A 26,076-nucleotide genomic window follows, 5' to 3' on the forward strand; every position below is an offset into this window, starting at 1 on the left:
ATCGTTAGTGGCTCACGTCGGAACTCAGGTCAGCACGATCTGGCCATAACACCATCAAAGGCAAATCGCTCCCTTCTCTACCCAAGCGCCCACACTTTCTCACTCGCTTTGAAGACATATTATCACATATAACTTTCATCATATGTGCTTTCGCGCTTTCGACCGCGGCGGGTTAGTTGATATCAATCATGAGCTGAGGAAGAGGAGTTGCAGCGCGTCCAGGATAGCTAGCGGACCGGCCGACCAGCGGGGCCGCAACGTAGATAAATGACCGCTGAGGTCTCACGTCTGATGCAGTCGCCAGTTGGCGGTCCTGCGGTCGATCTGGTCGTCCGACCAGCGTCTGATGATCGAGTCGGTTACCCGGTCTGGCAATATCTGGTCTGATGGCTTGCCGCATAGGATCTGACGGGTCCCACGTCGACCGTATCCTGAAAGTATCGATTCCGGCAGCAGACGACTCCCATCGCAATTCCTTGGTTGGTGACCCGGTCACTGTGTTCTCGAACGGAATGAAAGATTTGGATCGAAAGACTTGCATGCCGTATGGACCGTCGTCCAAAGACCTCGAGTCCAGATGGCTACTCAACCATCGTAGCCACCAGTGAACAGCTTGCAGGCTGTAGAAGATCTGGAGCTGTGGACGTACGTCCCAAGTGGATCCGCGTCCATGGCCTTGCGAACGTAGCCTCGAATCAACTGCCCTAGATCATGGCCTTCCCACCCACAGCTTCCCAACGGATACATCTGTCCAGATTTGAAGGCTGCCTGGACGCAGATCTACGAATCTATTACAAGTCCGGCCTGGTGGCTCTCGATACGTCTCTAGCATGGATAGAGAGCCACACTAGCCAGAAGATGGTTTTTCTAAAGCTATTGGTGCCCCATATCCCCAGATTTTGCCCCCTTCCCCCAAGTTTGGGAGGTGAATGAAAGGCAACCTTGTAAATGGCGAACACCTCACCCGGAATATCAAGATCTCCTTGCTTGGGATTCAATCATTGTTAGTGTCCACAGGGCCTGTTCGACATCGCATTGGTCATCATTATTTTATTTATCACGGCTGCTTGATGCACTCAACCGGGCACCCAGCTAAGGGGGGGCCCAAAATTTGACCTAGTTTTTGGGCCCCCGTCGACTCGCTTAATCGACCGGGGCCTCAAGAATTCCTTATTATTATATGCTGGTTTACCTACGGAATATTTGGATCTTCGTAAATTCCCTATTATAGGCCGTGTGTGCAATATTTAGTCTTATCTATCTCGTGAATGCAAATTGAAAGTCTTTCACCTTCCAAGACAATCTCGTGATAGCTTTATCTCCTTTCCCGGTCTGGATTATTCCTTGTTTGGGAGACCAAGGGGGGAGGGGGTGGAGAGACGTGGATGAAAACAAGGCAACACAATTTTTAAGGTCAGTGTAATGTTGAGAAGAAAGGAGTGTAGGCTGAAAATAATAGTCCACTAGCTTCTGTGAAACTCCCACCATGCATCCACAACATCGCGGTAGCCCATCTTTTCCAGATGCTGGGCAACTCTGCGGCGCCAGTCCCTTTTGGAGTCCTCATCCCCATGGTTGAAATCCATTCCTGCTGAGAGTCGAAATTTTGTTCTAACCCATTCGATGGGAACGTAGCCAGCAAGCTCCCAATCAATGATGCCCAGCGAGCCCGTCGAAGTATCGACAAGAAGATTCGTAGGGCCAAGATCACAATGATAGAAGACAAATGCAGAGATATCCATAGACATCTCGGTACAATTGTGCAGAAGCTGCTGTGGGGACAGTGCATCCGCCATTTTGCTGTCGCCTTTAACAAGATAACGCTCAAATAGCTGGTGTCCGTCCACACCACTAATAATATCGCCCTTCCATGCCGCCAAATGATTGCAAATGTCTGCTACCTTGCCGATGTAATACTGGCGAAGGGTATCGTCCATGTTAGGCCAAGCTTCCTCAAGCAGCTGGCCAGGAACCCTCGAGACGACGAGGAAATATCGCGAACCAGTCTCAAAATGATGGTATACTTCCGGAAATTCAAAATCCAGGGGCCGTTGATCTTTGAGGAACTGCAAGGTATTATGCTCTCTGGTCACATAGGGATAGTCTATATGATGCGCTTTGATGAAGGCTTCGCCTGCTCGCCAAACAGCCGCTTGATTATCGACTGCGTGAACTCTCGAGATATATGAATCTTCTGCGAGGGGTTTGGAATCGGGAAGAGGCTCAGGTGCAGTGCAGAGGATGAAATACCCCCCATTGCTGTCGCTCCAGCATACTTGGTCGGCTGGAATTTCGTCCGGGGGTAATAACGACAAACGAGTAAGAAGAAGCTTGTTTGAGATTAGCCAGGAGCTTTTATTGACCTCCCGTATCGAATCGTTAAGGTGCGGCTGAGGCACATTATTACAGTTTATATCACAATAGCGCTTTCACTCCATTCCTTGAATTAATCCCCGCCAGATTTGACCTTGTCCCCTCACGAACCCTCGAACATAATACATATCCTACTTGTACACGCTTTGCCTCAACCAACCATTGCCACACAAAGTATTCATAATTCATCACTGCTCCTATGTCAGCATCGACGATCAAGCTTGAGAAATTTTAAACCATATCATGTTACATGCATACAAAAGGATTTGAGATTGGCATTATAGCCAGACTCACTGAATTGTCCCCCGGTATCGGGTTCACGGCGATTAATTTAATAACGACCAAAATCAAGGTGACTCAGATTCTTTGGGAGGCTTGAGAGACATTGTCTCATTTATGAGAGCATTCCTTACAGAGCGTTGCAAGGTTCGTGAGCCATGCTGTGAGGAGCAATTCGCCTCACTCCAATCCAGAATGGCTGAAGTGACCGGCGTTGGCCTTCTCAAAAGGCGGGCCAGCATGCGAAGAAACCGGAGATTAAGGACTCGAGACACAAAAGGTGTTGCAAATCATGATTCGGACGGATTGAAGTGAAGTGAAGGTGGATCTGCAGCTGGCAGTATTGTGGGAGAGCCGACCGGGGAAGGTTGTACAGAAAAGGCAGCCGTCGATTCAGAAGAGACCACGATTCGCGGCGGACTCTGAACTATAGATATGCCTGTTAAGGCATCACTGTCTGATATGGAAGCCGGAGAAGATGGGGTACTGGTGGAAGATCGCGGATCAGAAGCTGGCGCCCGGGAGCCCTCACCCCATTGCAGAGGCCAGTCCGCCGATGACCCAGCAGTCGAGGCAATAACTGGAAAGTGAGACGCAGAAGAAGAGCTTCTTCCCGGGAACGAGTTAGAATGTAACCGGCGAGGTCTGCTAGGACTGGGAACAGGCAAAGAAGACTGGCGCGAGGCGGTCCTAGGAGTCATGGAGTCATTCTCGCCACTGAAGACGGAATTCATACTGCCACTGAAACTGCCAGGCCTCGAAGATTGTGACCGAGATGCTGGAGAGCTTCTGAATAATTCTTTGATCTCGAACAAGTTTCTGTTTCGGTAGAGCTCCGCCGGAATCTCGGGCCATGTGCTTCTCTGGCCGTCTGCAAAGCCCGAGTCTTCGAATTGATCGTGCGCTGCTGTAGTCAGGTAGTCGCTGGCGGTGGTCAACCAGTGGGCCACTTTGCGTCTGGCGCCCATGTCGGCTGGTTCGGACGGGTTGCTTGGGGTACCCGGCGTGGGATCCAACGAAAACTGACTCGCTGTGATTTCGAGTTCGGTAGAGGGGATGTCGCCGATATCTACAGAGCGCCTTCGCAACTCGGCAGTTGCTGTCGTATTTGCTGGGATAAGGTCACCTGCGCATTGGTTTGTTGTCGGATTCTCTGTTGGCTTGGATTGTTTCACTTCGGCCTCCATGTCTGCCGCCAGTAGCATATACAGCGATCCCAGCACTGCGAGTCCAGCACCGACAATCGGTGCCCATTGCCCTATGTCAAAAACCAACCGTTAGCAATGTACGGAGTTCATGTGGCCAAAGGCCTGATATTGGATGTATCACTTACCAATACTGGCTATGGGCTCAGTCTGATACATCACCTGCGAGCTCCAGAAGTTAATCTCGCCAATGATCAAGATGGCTAGGACTGCGGCACCAAAAACTGGAATCTCAACGAGAGTCAACCATTTCCGGATCAAGGCGTTGATGCCATTCATTTTCTTGACAGTGGCCCCGTTGGTGCCTTCAATTGGTTCGTCAATCTTTTTCTTTTCACGTTTGCCGCCAAACCGCCGGATCCAGTTGTCATCCAGGATCTTGATCCACATGGAGGCCAGCGACAAAATAGCTGGTATACAGCACGCAGCTGCGAGAAGCGTAGCCGTGTTGAAGGTGAGGCCGTCCGGCGTGGGAATGACGTAGATGTTATTTGCTGACCCGCCCCGTAACGGAGAGAAAGGTCCTTCGCCCTCGGAGCAGACGAGGCCACAGTGGGTATCATACCCAAATCTCCCAGGATTGGGGTCAACAGGGTTCCCATCGTCATCGTGTGGACAAGGAGAGGGCTTTATGCGGAAGAATCCCACTGTTAGGCTGAGAAGTCCTGCAAGAAGAAGACCCGTCCACAAGAAGATGATGTCCCGACCGGGATCATCGAAGTATGTCCGCGAGAGCCGGACTGTGGCCGGCGCGGTGAGGATACCAATGGTGCAGAACTGAAAAGCGCCATACAAATCCATGTCAACGGCGCCTACAAATCGATCAAGATTGTCAGCCAAACACAGAAACAAATTATCTATTTCCAGGGGAGGTGAACGAACTCACCAGGAACATGGATCGCGGCAAGAACAATGCCGTGGAGAGCTGCGACAGAAGGGAAAATCAAAACAGCTGCCAAGCAAGCGTTGCGGATCCACGCCGTTTTGCGGGCGAATACACAAGCCGCAATGAGAACGTAGTATCTGGGGAGAAAGTCAGATATTTTTAAGTGCTGGCATGCCATGGATCTCGGTCATACAAAATCCTTGTCCCCGGTCCATATTGACCAGACACAGGCCAGGCACACACCACTTGCAGCGCGCCAGATGTCGGTTCTGTCAACGAGAGATCGCTGCGTTGTGCAAGGGAGTGGCTTAACAGCGAAACAGGGGAAGGAATAGCTGGCATCACTTATCGTCCGTCTCTTTGGACGGTGGGCTCACATAAAGGAGAAGGAAAAACATGGATGGATTTGGCTGTCTAGCTTGGTCGATTTGAGACTCATAATAATAATATAGGGGACTGGGCATAAACCCTTGTGTTGAAATCCCCCCCAGCTGTGGTGCGTAATGCCGACAGGGTGCGTATCGACACAGAACCCGGGCACGCCCCGGCATGGTCAGCGACAGTCTCATCTTCTGATGATCAGCCTCGGTTGGACTGAATTGGCAGAGAGGGGTATGGGTCTGAACCCGGGTGATCTCAGCGGCTCTGCAGGGCACGAGTCAGGGTGTTCGATAGAAGCGACGGAGTCTTTCTCAATGTGTGGGGGACAAAATCTCGGGGGATCAGCCTCACTACCAGACACGAACCGGGCGCACCACGGCCGCTCTGATTGGCGCTGGGCGTCGCAACATCGGTCTGTTCTATCGCGACAAGCATTCTGGTGGAACTTGGAGGAGTTCTGCATCGACAGGTCAAGGGGTGTGATTGTGTCGAGTCCTGAGCGTCGATGGCTCTCCCTCAAGCCAGGCCGAAATGCCATCGACAAATATGTCTTGAGCACTCCGTTCTCAACGAGGCATGTCCGAGCGGGGAGGCTGAGCTGCATGACACTAAATGCCGCTAAAAACATAACAAGACTGGTCATCGTTGGCCCTGCTTTGCCCGTAGCCCCAGCGCTGTCGCTGATTGTCGGTGGATGCGCCAACTCGCGTGTCTCTCGGGACAACTGGGTCCTCGTCCCACATACCAACTCGCCAGCCCCATAACTTAAAAACACTTTATCCTCCCAGGGAATGTCGTCTCTTCACACACGTTGCTTGTGCGCCTGGGCGAAGTGTTGAAGACGGTATGGTGGCGCGGGGCAGCAGATCGCTCCATCCCCACCTCAGCGCCGACGCAGCACACGCCAACAATTGAAAATCAACGCCGGCTCTCTCGGGATCACCACGTTCCAGCCCTGATTCTGATTGTTATTGTGGTCTGCAGTGGCAAACTCGAGCATGCACTGACCCTTTTGCCCCTTGCTGCTCGGAATTTTCGATCGCATGTCGATGAGCACGAAGATAAAAAGACGGATCGGCGCCCTCGGCTGTCATCCATAACGTGCGCGGTCAACATAATTCCCATCATCAATAAAAGACCGACGAAAAAATGGCCGACGACCTCAACACGGGCAGAATAAAGGAATGGCGGTCGATATTGACGCTCATTGTGTTTGTGCTCGCGAGTACGTGCTCGCAAAGTGACCTGGGTCTATCGGGATATATTTAACGAGGCCGCAGATATCGTGGTGCTGTTCCCATTCCACGTTCCCATCTATATCCCTCGATCACTGTGCAACGCAGCCCTAAACAGTTTGAGTGCACTGCGCATCATACCAAGCAGAGAGAAAACAAGCAATGGTCCAGAAGCATTATTCGTAAAGTTCAGTGTTCCGCTGAATTCAATAACCGCCCCGTTGATCGCAGACCTCTTTCTCCTCGCAATCCTGGCCATCGGCCGTCAAGAAATCCACGATGGAACCGTCGGCGCAAACAACATCAATCCAATTGACATCATGGTATTCTTCCTCACGCTCGCATATATCGCCATCTCGATCGACGCCTCGGGACTGATCCGCTACCTGGCGTTCAAAGTACTCCAGAAAGGAGGAGAGGTGGGCCACCGGCTGTTCTTCTACCTGTACTCGTTCTTCTTCGTGCTGGGCAGCTTCATTGGCAACGACCCGATTATCTTGTCCGGGACTGCTTTCCTTGCATACATGACCCGCGTGTCGAGCAATATCATCCACCCGCGTGCGTGGATTCACACGCAGTTTGCCGTTGCCAATATCGCGTCTGCCATCCTCGTATCATCCAACCCGACAAACCTCGTGTTGGCAGGCGCCTTCGAAATCAAGTTCATTGTTTACACCGCCAACATGATCGTCCCCGTCGTTGTGACGGCCATCGTGCTCTTCCCATTTCTGTTGTATATCATTTTCGCCGACGAATCTCTCATCCCGTTCTCTATCAAAATGCATGAGCTCTCCGAAGAAGCCAAAACGCGCAAACCCGTCAACCCAAACATCCCACATGCCAGAGGCAACACCGAAGAGCCACCAAACCAGGACGATGAGCAGGATAAGCTCATGTCACTCGAAGAAATCATGAACCCATTCCTCGACAAAGGGGGTGCTGCCTTTGGCGCTGTCATTATGGCGGCAACTCTTATCACGCTACTCGCCCTGAATGCGGCGAGCAACTCGGGCGGCGAGCACCCGGTGTTTTGGGTAACGTTGCCGGCTGCCTTCGTCATGTTTTGTTGGGACGTCGTGTTCGGCTGGTATCACCGGCACGAGACACGCGAAATCGCCGCCAAGGGTCGACAAGAGGCGGAGAATGTTCGCGCGGAACGAAAAATCCAAGGCGAACAGGAGGCCGTGCCAATATCCGCGAGTCAGGGTGCGTCTGATGGTAACGAGTCTGTACAAGTGGACTCGAGGGACGTTTCACCGCACACTCGCCATCCTGCGGACCTGCATACCGACGACGATATCTCCCTTGCCGCCGTCGATGGTAGCGTCGATAGACCGTCATCGCGGTCTGACCACGAGACGCCAAGATCTGCCGCCGCCCTGGTGCCACGAGCCGCAGACCGGCTCTCAAACGAGAAGCTACCCGCTGCGGCAAGCACATCGGAAACCAAACCTGAACTGATCCTCACATCCTCCCCCGAGCCTCTGGGCACATACCCGAACAACGGGATAGATGAGGAGAAGCGCGGCGGCGCCCAAATATCCGCAACAGAGCCTCGGACATTGGTCTCACTAGCGGCGGATCTACATCGATGGCTGCAAGAGACCTTCCCCACTGTGACCGTTGTCGTCTCACACATGCCTTTTCCGCTCGTGCCCTTTGCACTATCGATGTTCGTGCTTGTACAGGCACTCGTCACTAAGGGCTGGGTCCCAGTGTTCGCACACGGCTGGGACCACTGGGTCGGCAGAACAGGGACGGTGGGGAGTGTCGGAGGGATGGGATTTTTGTCCGTGATTCTCTGCAACGTAAGTAGCTCACCTACCTTCACACTCCAAGTTCCAACTGGCGGTTCCCTATGCCAGTTCGTAATAGGGTTGTTACTAACGACTGTGAATAGTTCGCCGGCACAAACATCGGCACAACGATCCTCCTCTCGCGCGTCATCCAGGCGTGGCAGGAGATCCACCGCCGCAACGGGATCCCGATCAGCGACCGCACGTTCTGGGCGACGGTGTATAGCATGGCGATTGGAGTCAACTACGGGGCATTCAGCACGGCGTTCAGCGCGTCGCTGGCCGGCCTGCTGTGGCGGGATATCCTGAAACGGAAGTTTATTATTGTGCGCAGCCTGGACTTTGCGCGCGTGAATCTGCCCATCATTGCTATTTCTATGGCGGTTGGGTGTACGGTGCTTGTTGGGGAGATTTATATTATGCGGGATGATCGTCCGTATGATTCATGATGTATCTTTTTTACTATCTACTACTCTATATTCCAATATTACATGGGGCACATTTTGCATGCGAACTGCACTCTAGAGAGTATTATTATTCTCAGTGTCTGGACATTTTTGAATCCACCTGGGCAAACAATCATACAAAGACAACCAGAAATGACGAGAGAACGATAGCATGAACGCCAGGGTACACCATGTCCCTTCTTCGCTCCAGTCTAACTAACGAGTGTAGAGACACAGCTCTAAAACCCAATCTAAACGCCGAAGACACCAGCAATGACCAGATATTCACATAAACAGATTCTGAGCTCAGATTAAATAGAAAGAAAACGTCAAGAAGAAACCTCCTGAACATCGGCGGGGACATTCGGGATGTTGTGAACCTCTTCTTCGACGCTGAGGCTGCCATACCCAGTGTCGTTGCTAGCTGAGCGCTCGCGGCGAAGAGGCTTCCCCACATTGGATGCCAGCAGCTCTTGATCAGCATCGCTCTGGACCGACCTGACTGAAGTTCCTCTGCGCCGTCGATATCGGTGTTTCTTGGACTGGGTCCTGTCGGGCGTAACGCGCAGATACTCGTCAATGTTCACCCCGGCATTTTCGCAAATCGTTGTGCAAGACTTCACAACAACTTCGACCAGGTGCGAAGAGAAGCCATAGAAGGCTGGGTTGTAGGCATTCCGCGCCCAGTAGATGAGCTCGGCAGCCACGCGCCCGAGGTTGGGGATGTCGCGCGGACAGACGGCGAGCTTGCGGCCCGACCGAGGCTTTTCCTCGGCTTCGTCGTCGGCGGATGAGGTTGCCTCGGAAGCGGGGGTCGATGGGGCAGATGAATCGGATGAGACGATGTAGTCAACATCGGAGCCGAGGAGGTGCAGCAAATGGTATACAGACGAGAAACCAATAAGGGTCAGTTCCACTGGGTCAATCGGAAGTTGGTTGAACCATTGGATCGCCTTGTGGATCGTGAAGGACGAAGGTAACGATGTGTCTCCGGTCGAGCGTGCGGTAATGATGGCGGCAATCATCGCACACCGTACGGCAATAGAAATCTCGTCACGAACAGACACCGGCAGGGAAGAGTCCAGGAAGTTGGCCGCCTGGCTTCGCTCGCCCTTTCTCTTATCTTTTGGCAATGTTGCGAGCACGGCCCCGACATTCTGGATACGATCATGGTCGAAGAAGACCGCCTTCATCACTAGAGCACGGGTATACGACGCCGAGAGTCGTGGTGCGACGTCAAGCGACATGCGAATCTTCTCTTTGAAAGCGTCGCGGCTCGGCTTCGACACTGGCCCTCCTTCGCTAGCCTGGAAGTATTTGAGAAGCGCGTTTTGAAGGAGATGGCTGGACCACCAGGCTGCGAGGGCATCCACAGAGCACTGGATAGCGGGATCCTCTTCAACCACGTCGAGAAGCACCTCATCGTCACCGGTACCTTCTTGTGTAGGTCGGTTCCAAGTCAAGTTGACCGCACGCTGGATAATGGGGGCAACCATCACATCTTCGCAATCAAGCTCCAGGAGAGCCGCCAAATGACTGGGAAGCTGGTCAGGGTGGCCTTCGGGCAGCGCATCATTGATAGTACGTGCCACGCCCCACTGATACCGGGCAAGGGTACGGGCAATGTCGTTCGAAACATGGAAGCTCCAGGATCCGGGTTCGCCAACTCTCCACATCAAGATGCGGACATGTAGAGCCTTTAACATCATCCGCATCGGGCTAGAGGGAAGGGTGCCGGCAGCAAAAATGGTGAGCACAAGGCGGCTCTTGCTAATCTCAGCATCGCCACCAGTGAGCTGGGCATCGATAGCAATGTCCCATGTCTTGACACGCCCCTTCTCATCCTCCTCTGTAATTCCAGTAGCCCACGAATAGACCTTCCAGCCCATCAGACATCGCAGGACATATTCGAAACATCGCGAAGTCACCACGTACCACTCGCGGAAAAACCTGTGACGTGGAACTCCAACCCGTTGCATACTTGTCAACCAAGCCTGTCGCCGTATTCCACTCGATGTAGGGCCATTCTTCTCCTCTGAGACGGAGTCAGATGGAGCGCGCTGTGTCACAGGCTGGGCGTTGAAAAGATAGACAAATACAATGAAGGCAGAACCCACGACCAACGAGCCCAGGAGAAAGAAGTGTGAAATCGCGCGCGCATGCGATGAGTACCGGAAACTCTTGAGATAGTACTCCCAATGTACAACGGACGGGGATTGCAAGCGATGCAAGAGATTCACGGGCAGAGCGAAAAGACCCTTCTCACCGGACTCCGACTTCTCCGATCCCATGCCTTCGAGAACCATCAGCCCAGCGAGTGCCCCCAGCATGTACTTGTTTGGAAGCCTTGACCGCCGACGGGAATCATCATTTCGACTGTTTTGTGTGCTTCGAGATGGTCCTTTGATATATGATTCGGCAAAGATCCCTTGCTTGGGGGTTTCCGCACGCATTCGTTTGAAGGCTTCGGGCACCTTAATCAACCCCTCGGGTGGATGCTGGGAGGTGGGCGAGCTGTCACTAGCGATTTCCTCAGTGTGGGAAAACACGCTGGGCGAATTTCCAGCAGCAGAGTCGGATGAAGCTGTATAGTTACTGGGAGATGATACGGAGGCTGTGGATGTGACCGCCTGATCGGCCGCTTTGTCGACCTGGCGAAGCCGGTTCTTCAGCCCTGTGTTTTCTTCTTCGAGGCGCTTGTTCCGGATTTCCAGGTGCTTAATGTAATCTGTTGCTTTGGCCAGAATGGAAGCCTTGTTGAGCTTGCTCGCGGATTGTCCGCCTTCTCCTTCGTCGTCGTCATCGGGTGACTCGCCATTTGCGTTCTTCATTGTCCGCAGACTGGGCACACTATCTCGGAGCTCGGCAATCTTTTCGTTGAGATTGGCTCGATAGCGCTTTTCAATGACGTTATGGGCTCGCTTCTTGGCCGGCATCTTCTTTCCTGGCTGCATAGGGCCAGTCACGGTGGTGGCGTCATCTTCGTTGCTCGTCTTTCGCTTGCGAGTCGTTGCAATACTCGAGATTGGAGAGACCAGCCCTGACTGTTGCTGGTGCTGTCCTGGTCCGTTTTGTAGTGCGGCCTCCGTATTCTCGCTGCCGCCCAGGCCGTCCATGTGTTCAGATGGAAATTCCATCAAACCAAGAGGAAGATGGGGAGAGAAATCCTTCTGGTTTGGCTGAGACGGGGAACTGAAGGACGTATGCGGTGAGACGAATGGGACGTTCATGGAATTGTCCATGGGGTTCGCATCGCCTTCTGAGAACATCGGCTCATCCCATCGCATCCATTGCGTCCAATCTTGGGTGTTCTCCGCCGATGAATGGCTTGCCTGAGCCTCATCCCGGCCCGAATGGCGTGGAGAGAATAGCTGAAAGTCGCTATCCATAGCAGCGGACATGGTCCCTTGGCATCCGCAGCTTGGACTCTAAGCCGGCACTAATAGCGAATCAAATCCAGTGAATTTGTGCAGCCGGAGAAGGTTGACACTGGAATGCATTAGTTGCGAAATCCAGGGAGGGGACGTCCGAAGACCAAGGAGAGAAAAGGAATGCTAGAATGAAGCTGCCTGAATACCAACAATTGCAGTGACAGCCAGCTATACCGATAACGGGCAGTGGCTGTCTTGCATAGGGGGACAACGAGGTACATGCGACTTACTGGATTCAAATACAAGGATATCAGGGAAGTCAATTTGCGGGAAGGGTTGATGATGATGTGGAAAAAGATGAGAAGACTGAAGAAGTGGGAGCGTCAGTCATGGTCACGGGCGACGGCACATTAGAGACAGAGACCTGGGCTCACATACCCACTCTTAGCGCAGGCAGTTGGCCCTTGGAACAAAGTGGGTTCCTGGCGACGATTGGTCTTCTCATGCGATGGCGATCTCTCCAAATGTTAAGGAGGGCGGGCCAGCCTGCACTCGCACCACGCGAAATAGAGCAGTTTGGATAGCGTGGAGGGGGGCGATTATGGTTCCAGCTTGGTAAACTGAAAGAACGTCTCAATCTCCATCGCGTGAAGTTCGGAATGGCCCAGAGAAGGCGGACAGTTTTTGTCGTATGATCGCGGCTCGCCGCACTTCCGGCTCCCCGAGTCAGTGCCAAGCGTATGGGTATTGTCATGGACGATGGCTCAGCATGCTTTATTGTGCAATTCGATGTATAGTATTGGTAAGAGGCAGTATTGGTTACTGGATGCTCATTGGCTCCCCTGAGTCCCTCGGTCCCTTGCTGACATAACGACCATGTGATCTTGAAAACACACCAAGCATCGTTCCTCATCTTTTCCCATCTCGAATTGTCGCTCCAAACTCTTGAACATTCGAAATGAACTGGATCTCTCACGCTCGCCTTGTGTGTTTATGATGAGAGCTCTCATGTTTTGGATTCTCTGGTGACCCACTGTTGTGGAACACGGCAAAACTTAGGGCGTGTTATGATCTTATCAGATCCTGGTGGGGCCCGGAAAACCCAGTGAAGAGTCAAGACGTCGAATAAGACCATGGAGCAGCACCACAAATTCTATGGATCTGCAATCCGGTGTCGGCGCTAAATCTCTAGAGCTTCTCTGGCGTCATACTCACTGCGTCATCGGTCGTTTAGTGGCTCCATTGATATTCCACTCCAAGTCCAATCAGCTCATGATCGGCTGAATGGCTCTGGGAAAAGACTCAACCATACAGGGGGTATGATTCGCGGAGCTAGATTGCCTTCTCAACATATGCCACCGCTCCCATCAGCTCCTTCACCGTCTTCTTGACTCCGTCGCCAGCCTCCTCATATGGGGTGCGCGGTTTCGGTTTTTGCAGCGCATTTTCGATCCCCGCCGCGGGGGCAGAATACAGTGCCACCGCATATTTGGTCGAGACAATTCCCCCCCTTGCATGGGGTCTCTGCCAAAGCCGACATTTGTTGCAGCTTCATCGCTTCGCTTATCTTTCCAGCTGTGTAAAGCTCATAGACTTTGGAGCCAGTCTTCGGGAACATATTCGCAAACACCGAGATGCACCCTGCCGACCCAACAGTCAATAGATTTATCTGATAGAACCTCTACGTTTCTTGTCGGGCTTAATGAATACTCTGAGCAGAGATTTCATCCGGTTTGTCATCTCAAGACTTCATATGGACAATATGCAGGTCACGCTTTGCCGCCGTGAGTTTTGTTTGTATTCAATCTCACAATGTATTTCATGCATCGACAAAAGAAACAAATGTAGACAACCTTCGAAGTAATGTAGGTCACAAATTAGAACAACCTCGCTCTCCAAACCCCAGCACCCGAAAAATAACATTGACACCATCTTCTTTGCAAGCAAGCGAGGCATAAGCCGCATTCAATGCTAGGGAAATCAGCCAAAGACCTTAATCGTCAAGATGTATCATCCACTTACTGATATGTCTTCCCACTTCTCCCAGCCACGCCCACGGACCTGCTTCAGCTCCTCTTCCGTGTACTGCTTGCCCGTGGTGAAGTAACCTGCATTGATCTTGGCATCGATTTCGACCCGCGAGTCACTGGGGATCATATCTTCGGGAATGGGGATGCGCTCGAGAATCTTGATCCCGGATTGGACAATGGCATCGTGCTTCATGTTAGACATGGACAGCATGCGGTCGATCTTCTTGATACCGAGCCAGTGGAGAATGTCTGGCATGAGAGCTTGGAATCGCATCTGCAGTGTGAGTTGGTCAGTATAAATACACGTAAACAATCATTTGGGTCTGGTTCGTACATCGCGCACTCCAGCAATGTTCTCGGTCCGGGTAAAGTATTTATCGGCAGTGTCGCCGCCACGTTTGCGAGCGTTGTAGACTAAGTATTTGATGACCTCTCCCAACGCGCGGCCTTCCTTGCGGAAGTAGATGACCACGCCACTGCCACCACTCTGTGCCTCTCGGATGGCCTCGCGGATGCCAAAGGCCAGGTAGGGACGGCAGGTGCAGATGTCGGACTGGAAGACATCGCTGCCGTTGCACTCATCGTGGATGCGCAGGGCCAGCTTGACATTCTCGTCGGACACACGTTCGGGGGGCCCAAAGATGTACACTGTCAGACCACCAATTGGGGGCAAGAAAATCTTGAGGTCTGGGCGAGTGATGAGCTCGGGGTAACTTCCACCAGTGTGCTCGAACAAAGTCCGACGGAGAGTGCCTTCGTCAACCCCAAAGCGGTCCGCCACACCGGGCAGATACCAGACAGGTTCGACTGCAACCTTGGATACCCGGACTTCACCTGATGAGTCGACAACAATTGAGCCATCCACCTCGAGCTGACCATCCCGGATAGCCTCGCCAATCTCCGCCAGCTTCATGTTCGCCCGGGTCACGGCCATAGTGGGCCGGATGTCCCAGCCGGCATCGAGCTCTTCACGGAATCGTTTGACGACATCATGTCCATAGGGGTCCATCGACACAATCTTCTCCTTGTCAGCCCAGGCCGGCTGCGAGGGGAAATTGAAGGTGGGCTCGCTGTTTTGGAAGTCTGGACGGAAGTCTGCATCCAGATCACCCGCTGCCACCGCCAGGGCATTATAGATGCTGTAGCTGCCACCGTGGGCGCCGATCGCATTGCGGCGTTTCAGAAGATTGCCGCTGCGTGAGACAACCACGGGGCCCCGGGCTTTGGCGTCGGGAGCACCCCATTCGAGCGGGACGGGGTCAATGCCGCTCTGGCCGGGATACGTCGTCAACTATTGCGAGTCAGCGTCTTCCGCAACTCTTCAGCACAAAAGCAGGCTGCCATACGACGATGTGCTTGCTATATCGAGGCGGGGAAGATGCGGGCGGCTGAGCTGATGGCATGGCGGGCATGGTGGCGGGGTCTGTGTCTTGCATATTTTCTGGGATGTACTTCAAGAGTAGATGAGTTTCCCAGAGATGATGATGAAGAAAAAGAAGGAAAAGGAGAAAAACAAAGATCACAAAGCAGGCCAGCGGTGTACAACGCAGGGCCATGTGACCTACTCCGCACGTTATCTTCTTATCTTTGAGGAACGATAACGAAGAGCCGTGGAGATATGAGTTTCTTAGTCCCCTCTTCCTCTACCACTTTCCCGGCCCTGAGTCACCAGATTCAATCTTCCCTCTTCCGTGAACTCCGTGGACGGAAGTGCCAGCCACTGAATCCCATTCCCTCCATCTCCGTCCTAAACCGCTCAATCCCAAGCCGGTTCGACGAGCAAAGCACCTTGGACAGTTGCGATGCTAAAATGGTGTTGATATCATGCTTGATCAGGATCTCTTCCGCCGCGTCCTTGGAGACATGTCTTTGCTGGATCAACTCCACCCATATGTTTTGGTTTGTGCGCTCAAACATCTTCGTCACTAGGCTGACAGCCAGCATCCCTAGTTCAAACATGACGACGTCGATGTGTTTCCATGTCTTCTCGCCCCATACAATTTCTGTGATCATAACCAACCCATTAGTGTGGCTCTCCCAAGCTAGTCTGATGACACGATTCTTTACCTTGTGGCGCATAGAATAAACTTCCGACATGTGCCGCTTTGTGTTTGTAATTGGGCTGGATATCCAGGTGGTAGATGCCTTTCTCATCCATTGTCTCCACAGTTCCCAGCAAAGTGATGTAAGTATCATAGTTCTGGTAAGTTTGTAGAAAACCGTCTATATAGTGAAGCCAATCTCTGATTTCTGGATCCCAGCTGTAGAGCACGATTCCCTCTTTCTTCTTGGGTCTGTAGAAATAATCCACGACTTCCTCGACGCCCGAGCTGCCGGTCATTTCTTGCAGGCGGGCTCCCTGAACGAACCGGATTCCTTGTTTGTCGGCAATTCTCGCTCTTACCGGGATGGAAGCTCCCGGGGCCTTGATCATGCCAATGTAGTCCTTGTAGAATTCGCCGCTGGCAATCCTCTTGGAGTTCAGCTCCACGGTTTGGTCTCGGCCATTGCATTGCGATTTGAAGTTGTAGACGAGTTTCTTGATCCTATGGCCGACGGGGTAACTGCCCGGGTCACTCGGTTGTGACATATCAGGTGGAAGCTCTTTCTCGATCTCCTTCATGAATTTCTTAATGACACCAGGCGTACCCGGGGGGCTAAATTCAGCAGGTTTTCTGGGGACCGTAAAGACAACGGTGCGTGAGGAGCTGCGGTGGTGATCGTAACGAGCGAGAAGAGAGTCCACGGAAGGCAGCTGCTACACTAGGTAACTAGGAGGCGCTGAAACAAGAGCATCTTAGCTCACCCCGACAGCATGGGCAAAGAAAAGGAAAATGATGACGGAGATGTTTTTTTTTTCTCCATGCCAAAAAGTCCAGAGAGAAGAACAATATAAATATTTTCCTTGTCGGGTACCAAGCCCAAGGGAAAAGATCCGCCCCAGGAGCCCACCACAGGCAAGTACTAAACAAAATAGAAGAACTTGGCCCAGTTCTGTTGGTGTCTCGAGCTTTTATTCCTCCCTGTGGCCAATCAGATCGCAGGACTTTTGAAAAAAAAATAATAATGTAGCGCAGCGCCCCGGGCCGTCGAGAGCCTCATAATTTTTACTCTTCAACACTCATTTCTAGGAATTTTAATCCATAACAACCACACTATGCAAATTAATACTACGCTAGAAAACCATAATTCTTAGTCTTTACCGTATAAACCAGACACTTGATCTTCTCATTACCTTCCTGTTATAGTAATCTGGATGTACGACTAGTGGCCAAAGTTTACCAACGCGGCTCTATAAGATCGGTGTTCTTGCTTCATATTTTACTACTGGAAACAAACAAATTAACTAAAAAGTACTATTGTGTCCTTGGTTATCTAGTACTTTCTAGGATAAATGGAGAGGGCGATCGAGCATGTGGCTAGTATCAGGGAATTCGCACCCTTTCTTTTACTTTCTTTCTCTCCACCTATTCCATTGACTCTGCTCTTGGAAGTCTATTTGCATACTGGCTACCATTTCTCTCTCTCTTTTCCTAAGTTGATCACGCCACACATATGCCAAGCTGAGTATGAACAATGTCGGGCGATTACGGTGGATCCCCGCCGAGACTCGGAGTTTTTCGGCATTGGCCGTGCGTGGTCGGAGTGACCAACTCCGAACGCAACTTGACCCATTTCACTGCAACGCGACGAATCTTTGGGTATCTGTTGCGCAGATTCCCAAGTGACTCAAACCTCCCCTGGATGTCAATTGATTTACCCATGAGGTTCGTTCTTGATCGGCGTCCTTCGACAGGATACTCCTCAACTGACCAGCCAGCTCCCGGCGCCGCAATGGCAAACCGGCCTCGTGCGAGCCATGCCGGCGCGACAAAGTCCGCTGCGACCATGCGCTACCCGTTTGTACTCGGTGCAAAGACCGCGGGATGTCTACCCGCTGTTTTTATCATCCGGCCCCCTTGACGCGAGCCAAAGCGCGGCGCGTTTTTCCACTAGCTGAAGGTGTGCCTTTTGACCGTGTTTCCTCCACGAGGTATGTTGTGTGTATCCGGAGAGTATCCCAACATGATGCCACTGTTCTTTCTGCTTTTATCGTCTTAAATGCAATATCATGAACTTATCTCTGGCGCGTGCCAGAAACTCTCATCTCAGTGAAGCATCTTTCAATTCCTATATGCCAAATGCTTCCCACGACTCAGCTTCTTCATTGAATACACCACCAAGAAACAGGCCGCTATTATCGGGTTACTTCGGCCCAACCAGCTTTGTGTCTCCATTGACCGACGATGTGGACTTGGCATCAGCGGGCCAAGGCTCCGACACACAAACGGCGCAACGCGTGCTGCCACCATACTGGGTGCAAAAGATCACCGAAATCCTCCAGACATTGGATGATTTGAGTACAATTGAAGTGCTCATCCGCGAATACTATTCTCTGAGCCAGAGCGCTGTCATTGCGGCACCTTTTATATTGAACAGCCTTCGTCCTGTGAAAGCACTATGTGAGGAATGGGGTGCCAGCCGAAATGCCGATGACTATGCATCTTCGCTGACAGTACGAATTATTCAAAATACCGCGGAGATCCTCGAGGTACCATCGTCGACTCGGGGAACGGACTTCCACACTCTGTTCACTGGCTCGGCTATTCGCTTGGAGATCATCGGTGTTCTTTGCTCGCTTACCGGACGGGCTGCATATCTAGGACTAGCACGGACCAAGTTCGACGGCCAAACGTCACGCTCCCAGTATGCACGAAAAATGCTTGCTGCCAGTGATGCCGCACTGTATATTTGCAAAATCCTCACCCCACTCAATGATTTGACGATATGGCTGGTACATGAGAATCTATTATTGTCGGATGTGGTGAATGGCGACTCTAGTAAGAGGCTCGTGACAGTTCTCGCAGATTGCGTTTGCTGACTCCATCCAGGTCCACATAGCTGGAACCGACTTGGTGAGCTGTCGACAGACATCTTCGCTCTTGGTCTGCATCGAGATTCAAAAACGACGAATGTTATTCCAGAGTTTCTTTTGGAGTCACGTCGGCGGCAGTTCGCCGCGGCCTATCAACTGGACAAGAGTATTGCCACCTTTTTGGGCCGTCCACCCCGAATCCCTTGGCGGTATGCCGACTGCAGAATGCCTCTGGACATCCGTGACGAGGCACTCGCTACTGATGGCATGGAACTACGGTATTCGCAAAATGAGCTGGACGCAGACGGCTGGAACATTTATGGTCTCTATCAACGATCTTCATGGATGAGAGTCCGCTTCATCATCAGTACCTTCCGGGATGAGATTCTAGAGGTATCGCTGCGAAAAATGACCCCTGAAACGGCCAGCTACCTCGAGTAAGTGGAAGAGAGATTTATTCTCTTTTGAATATGACGTCTTCATGTCAAGCGACCGCTAATTACCTGGTTGTTACAGTGACGTCTCCCAACGCTGCCACTTGGCGTGGGAGGCACTACCTACCCATCTGCGCTATACTCCACAATGCTGGGAGAACAATCTGCCTGTGGCAGTTTGCCTGATGCTAATCATCTCATACCTCGCATATCTCTACAACGACTTTCTGATTCAGCGACTCATAGCCGGGAAGAACAATCCGAGGGGCAATAAAGCCCTTCTCGCTGCGAGCGCAGACATCCTCGCAACTGTTTTGACCTTGGGGACCCAGCGAGAGCAAATGGTTGATCTTCGACCAGACTTCACATGGACAGTATGTGGTGACATCAATGGATACTCCCACAGCCACTCACAGCCACTAACAAATATCTCTCTTTGTCATTTCATAGATCCTTCTGTATGGCTTCCCAAGCGCCAGCCTCCTCATCAAAGCCCTACAACACCACAAACGCACAGGCGAACCCTTCCTTTACGACGGCTCGCGATCCGCCCTCATTCGCAATCTCAGCGTATTCATCGCACATCTGGAATCGACCGTCCGCCCTGACAATGCCAACTACGCTCTCTTTCAGCAGGCAAGCCAGGTGTTCTCGAAGATCATTGATGAGATCCTGGAACCGCAATCGGGTATGCCGGACACAGAGCTGGGCGAGACCCCGTTTATGGATTATGATCAGATGATTGCGGTGGATGGGCTGGACCTGTTTAATACGATGGATTTTGGTGTTGCGTTTAACCAGTGGCTGTTTTGATTACCGTGAAAGAGCCTTAACTTTATTGGGATTCAAGGATATCTATATTAGAATATATTATGGCTATTCTCGTCAACTGCATTTCGTGCTATATTAATCGAGGTCGACCCTCGATGCAAACAAAATGGGTATTATATCAAAATTTGCAAGGCAAAAGCCACGCTACGTGGGAAGAATGACACACAGAAAATGGTATCACAGTAGGAATCACGTCCTCTCGCTTTCGTTGACCGTGGGGATTTTCGGCTGGCCATTCGGGTCTTCGCTCCTCAGCGCCGACACTGGAGACACCGACTGGGGTGGATACCCTGGTTGAGGGGCGTAGCCCTGTTGAGAAGGATATCCTTGCTGAGGAAATCCCTGCTGGGGTGGGTAGCCTTGCTGGGGATAAGCTGCCATGGGAGGTGCACCAGGACCGGACTGAGAAGGCGGGTACCAGGGGCCCTGGGGAGGAAACGGGCCAGAGGTAGGAGGAACGGAAGGGGGAGCAGACGCTGCGAGCTTGACAGCAGAAGGATCCGAGCGACGGAACATGTACTTCAGCCAGAGCCCCAGCTTCGAACCTGCCGACATCTCCTTCCATTTAGCCGCCAGGACGGCCTGCTCCTCGGGCGACTTGGGTGGATATTTCTTGACAGTCAAGAGAGACAGACACGACAGTATCGGACACAGACAAGCAAAGCCATAGGGCAGCCCGCGGCGAACCTTCTGGCCGAGCATAGCCCTGCGGAAGATAAACCAGCTCTCGATAAGACCGATAATGAGGAAGAGACCGAACCACGAGAAGAAGATCGCCAGCGCAAGACCCCACGGCGGAATGCCCCAAGTGTAGTGACAGCCGTCTGAGCAACAGTATCCGCCCGAGAACTCCGAGCCGCCGATATACCAGATGAACTTGCTGCATCCCGAGTACCGCGAGTTGTCGTCATCTCCGCTGCTGTAGCGACTACTACTTCCCCCAGACGAGGTGTAGTACGACATGCAGCGCGTGTACATGGCCGGCTTGTAGTTATCACTGGCGGAGGAGTACACGTCGCTAGGGATATCGCTGGGGTCGAGGAACGCCATGGTCCGCGTGCTATCCTCATCGATGTAGCTGTACGTGGTGGTGCTGGTCGTGACTTTTGTCGGTTCGACCAGGCCCTTGGCGGCGTAGGGGACCGCGACGGGGATGGCGGTGGTGATTGTCTGTTTGGTTGTGTATGAGCAGGATGGAGGCGCCGTGTAGACGACATTGACGTAGAAATTGGGGTAGCTGTGATCGGTAATTGCGACGCCCTCGCTGGGCTCCACGACGAGGTTGACCACCGTCACATCCGGACTATACTTGTCGACCTCGGTGATGGTGCTGATCACAGACGGGTCCGTGGCTGTAGGCGAGATCTCGACCGTCGATGTGCGCATTATCGGGTCATCTGTAATATATCGACCCGTGTACCCTTCTGCAATCGTCTTTTCGACCATGGCAACATATTGGGTACCGATCCATGGCGTGGCATAGACACCAGTAAGCTGCGCCAGAAGAAGAGGAGCTGCGAATAGCTTCATGGCGACCGAGGACGGTCTTGTGGTATAGCGTAGCACGGTTCAGAGGGAGCAGAAGAAGAAACGAAGAACACATTCACCAACCTGGGTTTTTTCTCATTAATGAACTACATCTATCTCCCTCGCCAATTCTTCCCACGCGTGCTCGCCAAGATTCATCTTTCCTCTTCGAGCCCTATTTCACGAGGGCTTAGAGCCTCAAGCCGCTAAAGTGGATCCAACTAGCTCATAAGCTGCGTCCTAGTTCATTTTTGTCTTTGATATTCAACAGCGCTGACTGGATCTGAGAGCCCTGGTGTTCGATGGATGTTGTTTAGGGCTCGTATCTGCGGGCTTAGAGCGCCCCACGCACGGGTCAATACGAGCAAGCCAAGACCCTTGGACCCTTATGATCTCTTCGCTTGCGATCCAGATGATTATGGAGAGAGTGCTTGGACCATTTTTCCCCAACAATCCGGAAGGTTCCGTCAAGTTTAGACGCACATACATCTGAAGTAGACAACAGAGCACAAGAGCTATTTCCAGCAAGGATTGTTTAATCCATGGGCTTTTTTCAGTACACCCACTTTTTTCTATTCCCTTCACGTCCACGTAGATGGCCCAAAAGTCTCGTTCGCTCCCAGTTCCTTCCACGGAATCCCCTGGCTGTCCACGGTGCCGCTGTTGATATTGTTCCCCCACCAGCTGAGACTCACCCGAGGCAGAACCAACGCAAAGAAAATTACAATTGCCGAAACGGCCACACCAGAGTCGAGTGCGGCGGAGAGAACGTAGTTGTATTTGGCCCACCATTGTGGCTTGCGGTTTTTCAGGTACTATCAGAGTCAGCACGGCCTCTTAATCAACTCGACTCGAAACACCTTTCACCTACCCGATTGAAGATATAGCTGACCACAAATGCGGTAGAGTAATTGATTCCTGTCTAAAGCAGAATTTCAGTTTCTCGTGGCCTAAACTGAGTCCAACCATTCTGAACTTACCGCTGGTGGCAGGTTACCAGTCCCCGCAAAGAAAATGGGCCAATGCACAGCGTTCAAAATCTTCGAGTTGGGCCATTTCTTTCTCAATATGAATGTGAGGATCGGTAAGGTTGCGCCGATCCAGAACATATGCAGGAGACCCGAGTATATTTTCCCGATATTATACAAGCGGGTGGGTCCAATAGCTGCCAGCGGTTAGCTTGCTTCTTTTTCATCCTCAAAAATCCTCTATGGGAGATATTTCTTCGTCGAACATACCACCCCAGAAGATTGCACTGTTGTAGTTAACTCGTCCTTGTGGGCAAGTGAAACGATCTGCCTGGGTGCTGGAGCAAACATCCTTTACATTGCCGAGCATCCACAAAAGAACGCCATCTGCTCATCTAGTTAGCCATCGAGATTATTGGGCACACATGCCTTGCTTACTTTGCGTCAAGCTGCCCAAGATACAAGCGATCAGCTGCGCGACAAACAAGGTACGGCGAGGGACCTTCATGTAGAGCCCCAGCTAGAAATGATTAGCCATTGATCCAATGAAATGAAAAAATATGCGGCGGATACCTTCATATCTGCACTGTAGATCATCGCTTGGCTGATCCCTGTATAGGCATAGAACTAGACGATGACGGTTAGTCGCTGACACAAACCCAGGGGTTGTCGAAGATATACCTTGAAGATCAGCAGCACTAGGGGTCGACCCGTAAGCACATAGCCAGAAATAATCTCTCCAAGAACAGTCAAAACATTGCTGTTGAGATTCGCCACAGCGTAAACAATCCCCACAGGGATAACGTAGATCGCAGCCAAGGCAAGGGTGAGGAATACCCCCCAAAAGGGAAGTCCTGTATGCCAGACATATTGTGTGATGATTGCAACAACGATGACAAAAACCTTATCTGGTGTCAGATCCTATATCAGGAGCTCCAATGATGAATTCTAGCTCACCGTCATAATTCCATACCACCACCAAGGTGCATCTGGGTACCGAGAGAGAAGTCTGGCATGGATATCTTTCTTTTTGTCCCCGCGAAATGTGTCAATGATATCCTTGACATGGTGAAGGAGCACATGAGTAATTAAACAACTAAGCACCGCAAAGCCCACCCCATAGGACATGGCAAAAGTGGCAGGTAGATAAATAGGGCTGTAGGCCCGGTACTTTGCTTCGTCAATTGCACCGGTCGAGTCTAGAATCCGACTCGAGTTGTATGTCTGACCGGTATTGTCGTAGGCATCAGATCCTGTCAAAGGGAGGTACGCAGTGAACCAGGTATTAGTGTAGTAGATGATCGGTGTCACCACGGCATAAATGCAGAACCAGCCTGCAAAGACATTTGCTTGGGCCCAGAAGGGAATGACCAGGGGTGATTGATTGTACGCGATCTGACTCCAGTCAAAGGTAGTGGGTAGGTATCCAAGACCGGTGGTCATGCCGAAAAGGTTGTTGAGGATTTTGTTGTCTGGGAGTGGTCAGCATCTAGAATTCGCTCAGAACACCATTAATACTTACGCGGGGCGGCCCAGCAGATGAATGCAAATGTACTCAACCCAGTAAAAATGAATCCCGGCAGCCAGTACCAGCAGAAACCTCCAATAAAAACATACAAGAAGAACTTGTAGCGCGAGATCCGCCAGCCATTGGCAATGAGGTTTGCTTGGCTGTGCAGTGTTTCGAACAATGCCGCATTTGCCAGAGTTGAAGGCCATATCTAGGATATTCTGGATTAGTATGCTTTTATTCTCGCGGGAATATATTCATTCTTACCATCTGCGGTGGTTCAACAATATATTTATAAACCAACCCAGCCAACCCAAGCCCAAACATCTGCATCGACAGCGACAACAGAATCTGGTAGCCAACGGGCGTTTTCATTCCTAGGAACGCTTTCTGTGCCTGGATGGTGGCACTCGCCTGGAGACTGTCAGCATTGGCTCTCAGTGTATATAAGTGGTCAATCAAGCCATTACCCAAGACTGGCCAAAACTGAGATTCGACATGATCGTGATCACCGCATGCTCCTTGATATTGAAATGACGATCGGGATTGAGAACAAGCTCCCACCCAAAAATACGAATGCTTTTTACAGGCAGGACTTTGGCAACGAAGCATCCAAGCGGATAGCTGAGCAACTGCGCAACTAGTGACGTGATGGTCACGCTGGGATATCGCATCGAGAAGAATTGGTTAACTCCGGTTCCAACCTGTTTTTCAACATTAGGTGAGCCGATTTCAATTCTTCCCAGGACTTTCAGGAGCTTTCATACTAATGTGAATATCACGCCGAGGCACCACATCCGCACCGTATTGACAGGCAGGCTGGGGTCATCTGTATTGGGTACATTTGCCCGGACCTCGAGATAAGGCGAGTTATCTGAGTCGATCGTGTATTTGGCTGTCGTGGTTTCCCCAATGGCAATTTCCATTGCCTCGTCGGCGGTGACTGGCTTCTTGGTTGTCTCGGGGTCGTTGAGGTAGGGGTCATCGTGAGATGCCTCTACCTCGCTGTGTTGATGTGATAAAGCCATAGGGATTTTCTGTGAGCCGTAGCTGGGTAGCTGGACGGTTGATTCAGAAATACTACCCCTCTCTGCCCTCACATCCCGCCGGCTTTTATATGTATGGAGTCTGCGATATACTAGACCATGGCGGTCCAACTAGCATCCTTTCTTGATAGGATAGCCACCACCTCACTGTGCTCGCATCCACGGGTAAATATCTCACAAGATAAGACTCTCATATGCGGGGAATTCGCACAGCGAGCCCGTTCATAGGCTCCCCCAGACACGGATCATCCGCAGATCGGCAAAGCTCCGGTACGCCTCTCAAATAGCGAGATCGAGGGTAAGGTCCAAGCGAGGGAGAGTAATGCCGAGACCAAACCAAATGCTTAGCTCGTGCTTTTCTATCTTGTGGTTTCTCGAATGTGGTAGAGTCAAGTTGGAGACGAGCGATAAGACCGGGGGAATCCCGAAGCGGGGAAGACACAATGCACTGGAGGAATGAGCCCGTTTAGAATGTTTCTGGTCAGGCTATGAAAGAATCAGACCAAGTTGTGGACCTGTGCTCTTTCACTTGGGTTCACCAAAGACTGTCCTGACAAAGGATGTCGGTATATCGCGGAGATATATCTTGCAGTCAACTCAGACTCAACTGATATTGGATTCCTACTAATGCTCATTGTGATCCCTCAATTAAAAGAAAATGCAAAGACCACAAGATGTCCAAGCAATAAAGTGCGTGGATCTTCAAGGCCGAAGTAACCGAGAGCAGGTGGCCCCCAGTCCGCGTGGACCTTCCCAGCAAATATGCGGTGATTTCTCACCATTCGCGGCATGTCTTAAAAGACGGCTTGGTGGCATCGTCAGCGCGAAAAAAACACTCCTTTT

At 51.6% G+C, this 26,076-nt stretch overlaps 13 protein-coding genes across 13 annotated transcripts; 3 read left to right on the top strand and 10 right to left on the bottom strand.

The window, feature by feature from the left end:
• Nucleotides 1-172: 172 nt before the first annotated feature.
• On the bottom strand, nt 173-747 carry NUU61_000954 (uncharacterized protein; the record flags this gene model as incomplete). Its single annotated transcript, XM_056651537.1, has 2 exons — nt 173-581; nt 650-747. 2 exons carry the CDS (start codon nt 745-747, stop codon nt 173-175), a joined length of 507 nt encoding a protein of 168 aa, XP_056516387.1.
• A 716-nt stretch (nt 748-1,463) lies between these two features.
• Nucleotides 1,464-2,274, bottom strand: NUU61_000955 (uncharacterized protein; the record flags this gene model as incomplete). The annotated part of the gene is made up of 2 exons (XM_056651538.1): nt 1,464-2,066; nt 2,251-2,274. 2 exons carry the CDS (start codon nt 2,272-2,274, stop codon nt 1,464-1,466), a joined length of 627 nt encoding a protein of 208 aa, XP_056516388.1.
• A 668-nt stretch (nt 2,275-2,942) lies between these two features.
• On the bottom strand, nt 2,943-4,658 carry NUU61_000956 (uncharacterized protein; the record flags this gene model as incomplete). The annotated part of the gene is made up of 2 exons (XM_056651539.1): nt 2,943-3,910; nt 3,986-4,658. The coding sequence occupies 2 exons, from the start codon at nt 4,656-4,658 to the stop codon at nt 2,943-2,945; spliced, it is 1,641 nt and encodes a 546-aa protein (XP_056516389.1).
• A 588-nt stretch (nt 4,659-5,246) lies between these two features.
• Nucleotides 5,247-5,888, top strand: NUU61_000957 (uncharacterized protein; the record flags this gene model as incomplete). The annotated part of the gene is made up of 1 exon (XM_056651540.1): nt 5,247-5,888. One exon carries the CDS (start codon nt 5,247-5,249, stop codon nt 5,886-5,888), a length of 642 nt encoding a protein of 213 aa, XP_056516390.1.
• A 385-nt stretch (nt 5,889-6,273) lies between these two features.
• NUU61_000958 (putative arsenite efflux transporter ArsB-like) lies at nt 6,274-8,894 on the top strand (the record flags this gene model as incomplete). Its single annotated transcript, XM_056651541.1, has 4 exons — nt 6,274-6,349; nt 6,405-8,167; nt 8,260-8,591; nt 8,831-8,894. The coding sequence occupies 4 exons, from the start codon at nt 6,274-6,276 to the stop codon at nt 8,892-8,894; spliced, it is 2,235 nt and encodes a 744-aa protein (XP_056516391.1).
• A 36-nt stretch (nt 8,895-8,930) lies between these two features.
• On the bottom strand, nt 8,931-12,002 carry NUU61_000959 (basic helix-loop-helix domain-containing protein; the record flags this gene model as incomplete). The annotated part of the gene is made up of 1 exon (XM_056651542.1): nt 8,931-12,002. The coding sequence occupies one exon, from the start codon at nt 12,000-12,002 to the stop codon at nt 8,931-8,933; it is 3,072 nt and encodes a 1,023-aa protein (XP_056516392.1).
• A 1,302-nt stretch (nt 12,003-13,304) lies between these two features.
• NUU61_000960 (uncharacterized protein) lies at nt 13,305-13,590 on the bottom strand (the record flags this gene model as incomplete). The annotated part of the gene is made up of 2 exons (XM_056651543.1): nt 13,305-13,482; nt 13,511-13,590. 2 exons carry the CDS (start codon nt 13,588-13,590, stop codon nt 13,305-13,307), a joined length of 258 nt encoding a protein of 85 aa, XP_056516393.1.
• Nucleotides 13,591-13,982: 392 nt separating this feature from the next.
• Nucleotides 13,983-15,414, bottom strand: NUU61_000961 (putative GTP cyclohydrolase II; the record flags this gene model as incomplete). Its single annotated transcript, XM_056651544.1, has 3 exons — nt 13,983-14,276; nt 14,337-15,293; nt 15,349-15,414. The coding sequence occupies 3 exons, from the start codon at nt 15,412-15,414 to the stop codon at nt 13,983-13,985; spliced, it is 1,317 nt and encodes a 438-aa protein (XP_056516394.1).
• Nucleotides 15,415-15,676: 262 nt separating this feature from the next.
• Nucleotides 15,677-16,819, bottom strand: NUU61_000962 (uncharacterized protein; the record flags this gene model as incomplete). The annotated part of the gene is made up of 3 exons (XM_056651545.1): nt 15,677-16,005; nt 16,070-16,710; nt 16,809-16,819. 3 exons carry the CDS (start codon nt 16,817-16,819, stop codon nt 15,677-15,679), a joined length of 981 nt encoding a protein of 326 aa, XP_056516395.1.
• Nucleotides 16,820-17,589: 770 nt separating this feature from the next.
• NUU61_000963 (uncharacterized protein) lies at nt 17,590-17,892 on the bottom strand (the record flags this gene model as incomplete). The annotated part of the gene is made up of 1 exon (XM_056651546.1): nt 17,590-17,892. One exon carries the CDS (start codon nt 17,890-17,892, stop codon nt 17,590-17,592), a length of 303 nt encoding a protein of 100 aa, XP_056516396.1.
• A 284-nt stretch (nt 17,893-18,176) lies between these two features.
• NUU61_000964 (transcription factor domain-containing protein) lies at nt 18,177-20,164 on the top strand (the record flags this gene model as incomplete). Its single annotated transcript, XM_056651547.1, has 4 exons — nt 18,177-18,882; nt 18,934-19,354; nt 19,434-19,725; nt 19,802-20,164. 4 exons carry the CDS (start codon nt 18,177-18,179, stop codon nt 20,162-20,164), a joined length of 1,782 nt encoding a protein of 593 aa, XP_056516397.1.
• Nucleotides 20,165-20,371: 207 nt separating this feature from the next.
• On the bottom strand, nt 20,372-21,712 carry NUU61_000965 (uncharacterized protein; the record flags this gene model as incomplete). Its single annotated transcript, XM_056651548.1, has 1 exon — nt 20,372-21,712. One exon carries the CDS (start codon nt 21,710-21,712, stop codon nt 20,372-20,374), a length of 1,341 nt encoding a protein of 446 aa, XP_056516398.1.
• A 578-nt stretch (nt 21,713-22,290) lies between these two features.
• optE (uncharacterized protein) lies at nt 22,291-25,215 on the bottom strand (the record flags this gene model as incomplete). Its single annotated transcript, XM_056651549.1, has 12 exons — nt 22,291-22,524; nt 22,581-22,631; nt 22,690-22,874; nt 22,948-23,064; nt 23,116-23,197; nt 23,251-23,304; nt 23,359-23,580; nt 23,635-24,149; nt 24,200-24,398; nt 24,455-24,601; nt 24,658-24,891; nt 24,955-25,215. 12 exons carry the CDS (start codon nt 25,213-25,215, stop codon nt 22,291-22,293), a joined length of 2,301 nt encoding a protein of 766 aa, XP_056516399.1.
• Between the last annotated feature and the right edge of the window lie 861 nt (nt 25,216-26,076).

Source organism: Penicillium alfredii, assembly GCF_028826965.1.
Source record: "Penicillium alfredii strain IBT 34128 chromosome Unknown utg000001l_segment0_segment0, whole genome shotgun sequence".
Lineage (NCBI taxonomy): Eukaryota > Fungi > Ascomycota > Eurotiomycetes > Eurotiales > Aspergillaceae > Penicillium > Penicillium alfredii.